This window comes from Schistocerca piceifrons, chromosome X, assembly GCF_021461385.2.
Source record: "Schistocerca piceifrons isolate TAMUIC-IGC-003096 chromosome X, iqSchPice1.1, whole genome shotgun sequence".
Taxonomy (NCBI): domain Eukaryota; kingdom Metazoa; phylum Arthropoda; class Insecta; order Orthoptera; family Acrididae; genus Schistocerca; species Schistocerca piceifrons.
In genome coordinates, this window is record NC_060149.1 from 752643092 (window position 1) to 752653810 (window position 10719).

Genomic DNA, 10719 nt, shown 5'->3' on the forward strand with positions numbered 1-10719 from the left:
CTTCAGGAGTTCTGGGACCCAGGGTAATGCAAGACTTCTCTTCATGTGAGTACGAATACCTAAATTGGGCAAGGAGACATATCTCACTCACTTTCTAGTCGTACATATTAGGTGCGCCGATAAGAGAACCCATCACATGACACACGTACTTTCACTAATGCCGTGTATGACACACCAGACGTGTTTTCCGGTGGAGGATTCGGTTGACTTTGTCGCCTCGTCATCAAAAGTTTGCGTTCCCATTCGAAAGCCATTTTCATTCGGCTGCTAATAGAGAAGTTTTGCAGAACCAGCTGTCATTATAGGTCCCTACCTTACGCCGCGCTGTTGCAAACGGACGTTATACCACGTCACAGACACAAATTTGACTAAAGCGAACAGCGACAAATAAAAAAAAAAAAAATAAAATGGCACGAGGGCTGTTTGAACACGGCTTGGCCACAGGGCAGTCTAACTCCGCAACCACGCAATCACAGCTCCATTACTCTTCCCGGTTGATTTAAATTGTACTTCTTATTCTCGAACCGTTCACTGTTTCCATTTTGCTCTACCTTCGCAGTCCAGTACACCTTTTTCCTGTTTTCGTGCTTGATCTGTGTTCAGATTTTGACGGGCTGTCCACTGGGTCCTCTTATCACTAAATCTGACGGGAGGGGGGGGGTGATGGGGAGATTCCCTTGTTAGTAATTTCGAGTACGCATCCCTCCACGGATCCCTCTGGCATTAAACGTTCTTATCACACAACCGTAAATCAGCTCTAGTAACACACGCTAATTGTGAACTTTCCGCTTGGGGTACAGTGGGGGTTTAGTTTTGAGAACTTTGTTTCGTTTACTAGAAAGCACTACTGGTTATTTTATACATCGGTTAACTTCTTTATCTGTTCATCGAATTTTTGTCTTCAAATGTCACTATACAGTAACTCATCGACAGGTCATACAACTTTGTCGTTAATTTGTGCTGTTCTCCCTTCGATATGTTGATTACACATTTCGCGTATTACAATAACTGATTTTAGAAACTGTTTTCTAACATGTCCTACTAAGTTTCTCCATTCCAAGTTTAATTTTAACTACGCCAGAGGCAAACGAACTCATCAAAAAATGGTTCAAATGGCTCTGAGCACTATGGGACTTAACTCCTGAGGTCATCAGTCCCCTAGATCTTAGAACTACTTAAACATAACTGACCTAAGGACATCACACACATCCATGCCCGAGGCAGTATTCGAACCTGTGACCGTAGCGGTTGCGCGGTTCCAGACTGCAGCGCCTAGAACCACTCGGCCACTCCGGTCGCAGAAAAATGTAGCCCCGAGGGGTAGCCGCGCGGTCTCGGGCGTCTTGTCACGGTCTGGGCGGCTCCCCTCGTCGGAGTTTCGAGTCCTCCCTCGGCATGGGTGCATGTGTATGTTGTCCTTAGTGTAAGTTAGATTAAACAGTGTGTAAGCTTGGGGACCGATGACCTCAGCAGTTTGGTCCCATAAGACCTTACCACAAATGTCCAAATTTCCAAAGAAAAATTTAGGTGCTCGATGTATACCGAAAGCTACACGATCAACTTTTCACTTACATTAAGGTGTTCATAATGAAGGGGTTATTTGATATTTGCTTTCAGACGGTTATAATTGATTCTGCACCAACAGGAATACAGTATGAAAAATAAAAGCATAAATCATTTAATCACCTTCAAATGGAGCTGCAAAAAGAATGCACTATACAGCTGCACCCTTCATACCTTTATACATCCTGTTTCATTTGATTTACTCTATTCTTTAGAACTCGTGAAGCAAGTTTTTGTTTAAAATTGTATTTTTCCTTTTCTTTCGGTAGTGGTTCTAATGGTTCTGAGCACTATGGGACGTAACTTCTGAGATCATCAGTCCCCTAGAACTTAGAACTACTTAAACCTATCTAACCTAAGGACATCACACACATCCATGCCCGAGGCAGGATTCGAACCTGCGACCGTAGCGGTCGCGCGGTTCCAGACTGTAGACTGTAGACTAGAACCGCTCGGCCACCCCGGCCGGCACTTTCGGTAGTGTTTCAAGTGAAAGATCCATATTAAAACAAAATTTTAAATTTTATTTTTATTGCTTACCTTCCTAGAGGCATTCTTCACAGCAAACGTCATATGGCCTGGTGGTTCGCTACTCCTGCAACAGAAAATCGTTTCGTGCTTAAGTGTGAAATGTGACTAAATTGATGTATTAACAAATAATTTAAAAGTATGGTCTAAAGTTTAATATCTGTATGCCATGTTCTAATGTATTTTAAAAAACACAACATTATGGACTGATACTGACAGTGATTATAAAAATGTTAAACAAGCATCACCACTGATCGAGAACAATTATGTTTTCGACACTGTAGTTGTTTTATTTTTCCTCGGGTGCAATGGAACATTGCTATCGCAATTTCGAAATTCCGCTTTGTGGATGTCATGAAATGTATTCGTAGTTGCGAATATAGGCAACCATCAGCTGTATAATGGAATGATGTCAATGAAAATTTGTGCCAGATCGGGACTCGAACCCGGATTTCCCGCTTAGCGCGAGCTGTAACTTTACCACTTTTTTTTAAATTTCATTTTGTTCGTTAAGGTTCGTTGCGGACGTCCCATGATGCTTGTTCAAGTTCATCGTTCATCCATTAAATCAGTTTTTTATCGGAGAGGGCAGCCAACCCTCCGACCGAATACGCTGAGCTACCGTGCCGGCATCAGTGGGCTATCCGAACACGATTCACAAGCCCACCCAAACTTCCATATGCCATCAACCATATATCTACAACCTGCACTCGTGTATCCATTATGTGTATTTCTGCACACCGGAGATAGCTTAATTGCAGGCCGCTTGCCAGGTGTTGACGGATAAATACTATATTTCAGTGCCTTTGTTGTTCAGGAGTACGATGCAATATTCTTTCAGACATGCATTGTTCTTCTGAACAACACAAGGACTGCAATATCGTCGTTATACAAGACACTATCACGGATGCGTATTTTACCACCCTGAGTCCTATTTTCTGTTATTTGTTGATTTACTTCAATGCTTCAAATATTATTTTAAAAGTTGACAGCGTTTGGAAATGTTTCACAAACAAGAAACAGTAACGATCATTCTTATTACAAATTTCTGTGCTGGCTGCGAATATTCAAAAGGTTGTTTTCTTTTATAAATACAACAAACACTTCTGATAGCGTGGAGGTAATTTCTTTGTCTATTAGACCAATAATGGCGTATATGGAAAACCAGATGCTGTCCGAGTTACCAAAGTTCTAACAGCGTCGGCCATTGTCTGTACTCAAAGCTACTGCTCTTATGAAAATAGTCACCTTATTTGCCTGCAGACAGTACTTACATGTGAATTAAGTACTAATACCACAGGTACTCGTAAGGAAGGAAGAAAAGTAAGCGATCAATGTCCCTCCGAAGATGACGCAGTTAAACTTAGGGAAGGAGCACACATTGGATGGCCGTGACATTTTCAAAGAAACCACCGAGGCATCCGCCTAAGGTGATTTAAGGGAACCACCTGAAATTTTGACGGTTGTGTTGAAATTTGCAACCCACTACTCTCGATTTCCAGTCGAGTGGCTACACTGCTGTGCCACTTTATTCGGTGCAACTTTATGCACATACTGTGGCAAAACTGCACTAATGAGCCGAAACATTATGACCAGTTTCCATATAGTGTGTTGGTCCATCTTTGGAACGCAGTATAGCAGCGATTCTGCGTGGAATAGTTTCAACAAAGTTCTTGGTAGCTGTCTGAAGGTGGTAGTAAGTTCCTATGGGCCCAAATTGCTGGGGTCAACGGTCCCTACCAGATGTCTACGCACAGGTCAGCAGCTCCCGTACATTGTGGGCCGTTGGTTTGTGGGAGTGGTTCTGGTGCCAGATAACGTCCCCGTCCCAGATGTGTTCCGGCGGGATCATATGAGGAGAATTTGGTGGCCACGACATCAACTACCATGCCCCTTAAACCATTGTAGCACAATTCTAGCTTTGTAACAAGGACTGTTATCCTGCTGGCAATTGCCGTTGCCGTCGGAGAAACCATTAAACGTGGAGCGCTGCAGATTGTATGTTCACGTACTTGAATGTCCCCCATTTTACTGTCTCCACCGATCTGCGTCCGTGACGCGGTGCAGGTAACGAGCAGCTGTTCGCCTGTATGATGGAGAATCTGGACACTACATCAATTTGGTGTATCATAAAACATGACCCGATCATGTGAAACGTATACATTGATCCACGGTCCAGTCTCGATGCTCTTGTGCCAACTGCAGTCGTAATAAACAATGTCGTTTTTCTAGCACGGGAAAACACAGGAGTCAACTGCTATGAAGCTACATAGTCAACAATGTGAGCTGACCAGTGTGTTCTGAAACATTTGTGTGTGCCCCAGCATTGCACTCTGTCGTCAAATCTGCCATAAGTCGCCACCGCAACAGTCCTAGCAATTAAGGCATATCAAAACAAATACTAGTGGGAAAAAAATGAAAACCTCGTCAATCAACCACGACAATGAAAAACTAGGGGAAGAAAAGGTTGTCAGACATTTCAATCTAGCTATAAACTCCTATGTCTATCACAATACACAAACCCACACACAGCTCCAAAATCTCATTTGACCTATATAGCTTCTAATGATGCCATGATACAAGCAAACCACAACTAGCAGAAGTAACTACTGTCAAAACCAGACCAAGATAATGGCAGCACACTCCACAATATTCACCACTATAAACTACTACATGTGAATTAAACTACCAACCCAAGCCACAAAATCATAGAAAGCTACTCTAACAAATGTCAATATCAGTTACAAGTATTAGCCCCCCGCCACTAAAAACTAAATCATTACTGAAATCCATTACTCCTTATCCCTTAGCACCATCCACCTGATATCAGCCCCAACACAATACCAACATAAAAATGTAATTAACTACTACTAATATCATTCATAATTTCAGAAAAAATACAACTCATTCCAAACAAAAACTAACACAAACTTAACTGACCCCTCCTTCCTTACAAAACACAAAGTGGGGAAGCCCTCTGTCTGCAACTTCTATGTTACGTCCAGCACATGGTTACTCACTCGCGGTTCACCGTACGTCAAACACTTTCCACGCTCACGACAGTAGCACGCGAACAGACGACCACCTTCGTCGTTTCCGAGATGCTGCTTCACAAGTGCTAGGTCACAGCAATCTATCCTTTGTCAAAGTCGTTCATGTCAGTGGATTTCCCCATTTACGGCCCGTATCGTCCGAGCTTGTGCTGCGTTTCTAATGAACTCAATGTCGACGGAAGTTAAATCATATCCTTCCTTCTTTTCGTGGCTAAAATAATTCCTCATTCGTCTCTGCTCCTCGTATACACTTTCCTTACCGCATCACAAGCCTACTATGACATCATTCGGCACTCAGTCCCGCAGTGAGCTGTGATCATAATATGTTGTCTCGTCAGTGTAGTTAGGTATGGCTTTCATTGCATTTGACAGTGCACACTTTCTGCTTCTCGTGTGAAACGTGTAAAACTGTACTCTTTTATGGCATAGAAACGAATCTGTGTTCGCGGTCGTTGCACGAGGGCATGAGTTGAAGTATTACCCAGCATGCATATTACTCGGTCAAGTTTCCCGCTTCGCTCTCGCAAGTTGCTACACTCTGCCGCTAGAGGGCTCCGAATTGTTTTGTGTGTGTAACATGATGGTGTTTAAAGTAACTGTGTCGGCGCGTAATAAACAGCGGGCTGTAATCGAGTTTCTAACTGCAGAAGAGTTCGTCCACACAAGGAGCACACTCTCCTTCGGCATGACAGCGCCAACCACACACGAGCCCTGCGACATTTGCAACAATCCGACGCCCTGGGTTCACTATTATCGATTATCCTGTATACAGTCCCAACTTGGCCCCATCCGATTTTCATCTATTTACAAAACTTAAAGAAGACCTTCGCGGACTTTACTTTGATACTGGTGAAGCGGCGCAAGTATATGTGAGGTTGTGGCCCCCTCAGCAAAGTCAAACATTCTACAGCGACGTTGGCAGAAATGTGTTCGTCTCCAGTGTGTTTATGTTGAAAAATAAATATGTTGACATGAATAATAAAGATGAAGAATGTTAATAACATTTGTTAATAACATGTGTTGAGTTTTCACATAATAAATTCGGAGGCATTAATTTTCAGCACTCCCTCGTCCATGAATATATTGACGTTTCATAAATACAATACTATGATTATAACATAGCTTTATTAAATTATATGTTTTGAAACACAGACCTGTTTGAAATGAAAATACAGGAATATAGGAAAATACAGGACTAAAAACGTTTCGATTAGACTTTAGACAAGTATGTTACAACGTAAGTTTCTAAAGCGGATTTGTTAAGTGAGTCAGTTGAGAAAAAAGTGTTTGGAAATGCCTCAGTGTGACAGGAGGAAACTAATGTGGCATTTGATAAAATTGCAAACAGGATTAGTAAGATTTATAGGGAAGATAGTAGATGTGGGTAAGAACTACGAAGGTTGACAAAAACTGTTTTGTGTAACATAAATTAATATTATGTTCATTGTTACACCGAATCACAAAGGAGCGTACTCACTAATGGCAATAGGTAGTGGAAGATCGAAAGAAGAAGAAACTCCGAAAAACGTGTGGCACAAAGGAAAAGGATTTAAGTAGAAAAAAAATGTGTTTCAAATAAATGGTTTATAAAGAAAATATAGCATTATCTTTCGAGAAAACTCTCGCAGAGCGAAGACGACTCTCCTGGCGTGGAGCAAAAGAGTTAAGAAGCAGCCTTCTTCGCCTCCCTCTCTCTGTAGGCGCCACATCCGTAAGTGAAACGGAAAATTAAATTGTCAGAGAGAATTAAATCACATCGTGTTCGTGCTAAATCACTTTGAGCACCCAAGGGATGTGCCTCCCAAAGGATTATGCGGTCGAATAGCCCGCCCCTCGGTCTCTCCCCATGTCAGGTGCATTAATAAAAGCTCTCCGCACTCCTGGGGCTTCCGGAAAGCCCCTCCACTGCAGACACGCAAGCTGTCGTCTTCCCCCTCCACTCTTTTTCCAATCCCTACCGCCCGGCAAACCACACACTGAAAGGCACTAGGTTCTTGTTCTTTTTTATATTGGATCTGTGGTCACGGTTTGCAACTGTCCGTATGATGGAGCGAATGGTCGCACGTAGACTCCGCACTAGAAAATTCAAAAATACAACGGAAAACCGAAGTGCAGTAATTTGGAACATTCTTTAAACATTGGAAATACCGTTACAGATAAGATGACTGACAATTCCGGTTTTGTAAAAATGAGACTCAAGCAGAATTTAATATTAGAGATTGGAACTAAAAATTATAATGCATTACAAATATTTTCGTTTATAAATACAATGGCTATGGTATCGAGTTTTTTCATTGCGCACTATATTCGAGGGGCGCTCAAAAAGTAATGCAAAATATTTTCTTTTCTCAGCCAATTCTGTTTGAAAAAATGCGTAACTTGTTGTGAGACATAGTAGAATATTCCTACTTCAGCCACTATAGTTACATGAAGTTCCGATAGGTGGCGCGGCAATACGCAGTCTTCAAAATGGTGTGTGTAATGGAGGTGTGTTCCAAGCAGAGACCTGTCATTGGGTTTCTTTTGGCGGAAAACCAGAGCATCGCAGATATTTATAAGCGCTTTGAAGACGTCTAAGGACACCTGGTAGTCAATGAAAGTGCGGTGAGTCGTTGGGCGAGATTTCTTCTTCTCAACAAGGTAGAGCAAACTTGCCCGATCTCCTGCGTGGCGGCCGACAGCACACAGCAGTGGCTCCTGCAATGTTGGAACGTGCGGACACTCTCATTGGAGGTGATCCACGGATCACAATCAAACATCTCGTGCACAGCTCCACGTCTCTATTGGTGGTGCTGACACACTCGTCTACCAGGTGGGGTGCTCGTAGCTGTGTGCCCAGTGGATTCTTCGACACCTAATAGAAGACCAAAAGAGCAACGAACGACAATATATGCGGGATTGACTGCTCGGTATGAGGCTGATCGTGATAATTTTTAGGTCGGAAACAAAACATCAATTCATTGAGTGGCGCCACCCCACCTTCCCTACGAAGAAAAAGTTCAGTGTCGCACCCTCAGCCGGTGAGGCCACGGCGACAATCTTCTTGAACTCTGAAGGGGTTATTCTGTTAGACGTTCTCCCTCATAGTGCATCGATCAACTCTGAATTGTACTGTGCTACACTCATGTACTGGAATCCTGAGTAAAACCAATCTGATTTCAGAAAAAAAATCTGTTGCGTTACTTATTGAAGGCCCCTCGTAGTTTTCTTGCTGATCACTCTGATCATTTTGATTGCTCCCCTAATGTCGTGTTGATTAACCTTTTGGAGTGCAGGACATTTGCAGTTCGTCATAACACGTTATCTTCAAATCCTACGTATGTGGCCGGTGGTAGATTGTACAATACATTTACGAGGTTCCTATAGACTTTGAGAAGGTTCTTTATTGATTTAGGTGTTAGAACGCTTAACCGTTCCTGAGACAAAAATGGCTCTGAGCACTATGCGACTTAACTTCTGAGGCCGTCAGTCGCCTAGAACTTAGAACTAATTAAACCTACCTAACCTAAGGACATCACACACATCCATGCCCGAGGCAGGATTCGAACCTGCGATCGTAGCGGTCGCTCGGTTCCAGATTGTAGCGCCTAGAACCGCACGGCCACTCCGGGCGGCATTCCTGAGACACACTGCACTATTCTGGCGTTCTGATATTCATACTTGTCGTGCTGGAAATTACAATATTCCTCGAGAGATACATCATACATGAGACATTTAGTGATGTATATGGTCAGTAGTAACACTGAAATAATCCATGACTTTCACGGTGCCTCCCGTGACAATAATGCTTCGTAAGGATACGTATCAGAGAGTGGTATGCTGGAAGATAAAAGAAGCAGGTGTGATTATCGACATGTACTTGAGGTAAGCGTGAATCATATGACCAGGAATCTCGTTTGTCTTGCTCGGTGATCCAATGACAATAATATAGTAAGTATTCCAATCACAGCTGATGACACCATTGGGTCAAAACCGAATACACATCTGTTGCCCAGCTTGGACTGTATGTGTTAAACGAAATGTTTTTCAAAAACTGTTTTCTTCTGCAGCACTGCACCCTGCATTCAGAAGGGCCATACACTGCCCGTTATCCACATTTACAGCGTAGAATAACTTTAAGACCTTAATGCCCGGAGCTGGTTTTGTATATCGCCGATCGATACATTCCGACGGTTGCTGCTCTCTGGTCGATTTCGCAGCCGCTGACTACCAACACTGATGTCAAGGCAGAATGTGTTCTTATCAACTAAAATATCTTTTTGTGTCTATCGCCCCAATGACTGTTTCGCCTTATCGTCGGAGATGAAATACTATAGGTAGTCATAAAGCTTTAATTTTTACCTCGAAAAATCAGCCGACCAGTGTGGTCGAGCGGTTCTAGGCGCTTCAGTCTGGAACCGCGCAACCGCTACAGTCGCACGTTCGAATCCTGCCTCGGGCATGGATGTGTGTGATGTCCTTAGGTTAGTTAGGTTTAAGTAGTTCTAAGTTCTAGGGGACTGATGACCTCATATATTAAGTCCCATAGTGATCAGAGCCATTTGAACAATTTCGAAAAATCAAGTTGAGAACATAATACTTGTTGATGGTGTTATTCCTTCTTTACGTATTCACCCTCCCAATGGTCTAGCCACGTTGGTAACACTGCTCCCCACCCAATCACCGAAGTTAACGGTAGGCTTGCCTACTACTTGCATGGGTGACAATCTGGGGAAAATCGGGTGACTGTGGCAATATGGACGCCAAAGTCGCCCAAGTGGCGTCCAATTGAAAGACTCAGGCTGTAGTGCCCCACGGCTTTTATCTATTATTTTACATATTCTCACTTTAATGCGACACATCTTTCCCAAAGACTGATGGCTTCCATACAGAAGTCAGAATATTGGCTGTGAAATGTCTGTCACGCAATGGTTTCTTCATCCGAGGAAAGGGAATGATTCAGTGAATGCCATGTCAGGAGAATGCGAGAGGGGACGGGGGGGTGAGCTAAAGTTTCATAGCCCAAAGAAGACAATTTGCCCCTTAAGAGCATCATGAGCTTGCACCATACCATTGCTGTGTCAAAAATCATTTAGTATCACCTTCCCATGTTATGGGTGGGTCGTTGCCTGTTTCCATGGTGGTGAGTCAACTTGCTTCCACTGTCTGCCACCCCTCTTTGTCTCGGCTTGATCATAGTGACAGACCTAACACTCATCCACGGTGATTAGGCGGCTAAGAAAGGCATGTGAACTGGCCTGGCACTGTTGCGACATTTTCGCGTGTGGCTCGGTTCGGCTGGGTTTGCGAGTGGTTCTGAGCAGTCTCAGAATCCAGAGGACGGTTATCTTAGTTATGTTCAAAATGTCGTGCAACATTTCATGACTGATTATCACGTTATCCACTATTAATCTGGTATGATTCGCCGGTTTTCGAACACTAGCTCCTCCACTTTCCTTGGGGTTTCCTGGCACGTCACAGAAAAATGGTCTACCAATTCTCTCTTCGGCTTTTAGGCTTATCTGAGTACACTGCAAGCCTCTGTGACCGTACGCAACGTGTCATACGCTAGTGAATTGTTGCTCCACACTTTCAC

At 43.3% G+C, this 10719-nt stretch overlaps 1 protein-coding gene across 1 annotated transcript in view; it reads right to left on the bottom strand.

The window, feature by feature from the left end:
* The window catches only part of LOC124722040, a 1041203-nt gene that overhangs the window by 820485 nt on the left and 209999 nt on the right, over positions 1-10719 (bottom strand). The window contains exon 2 of the mRNA XM_047247232.1: positions 2104-2158. Within this exon, the coding sequence (XP_047103188.1) occupies positions 2104-2136 (33 nt within the window). The 5' untranslated portion in view covers positions 2137-2158. The remainder of the gene's footprint in view (positions 1-2103; positions 2159-10719) is intronic.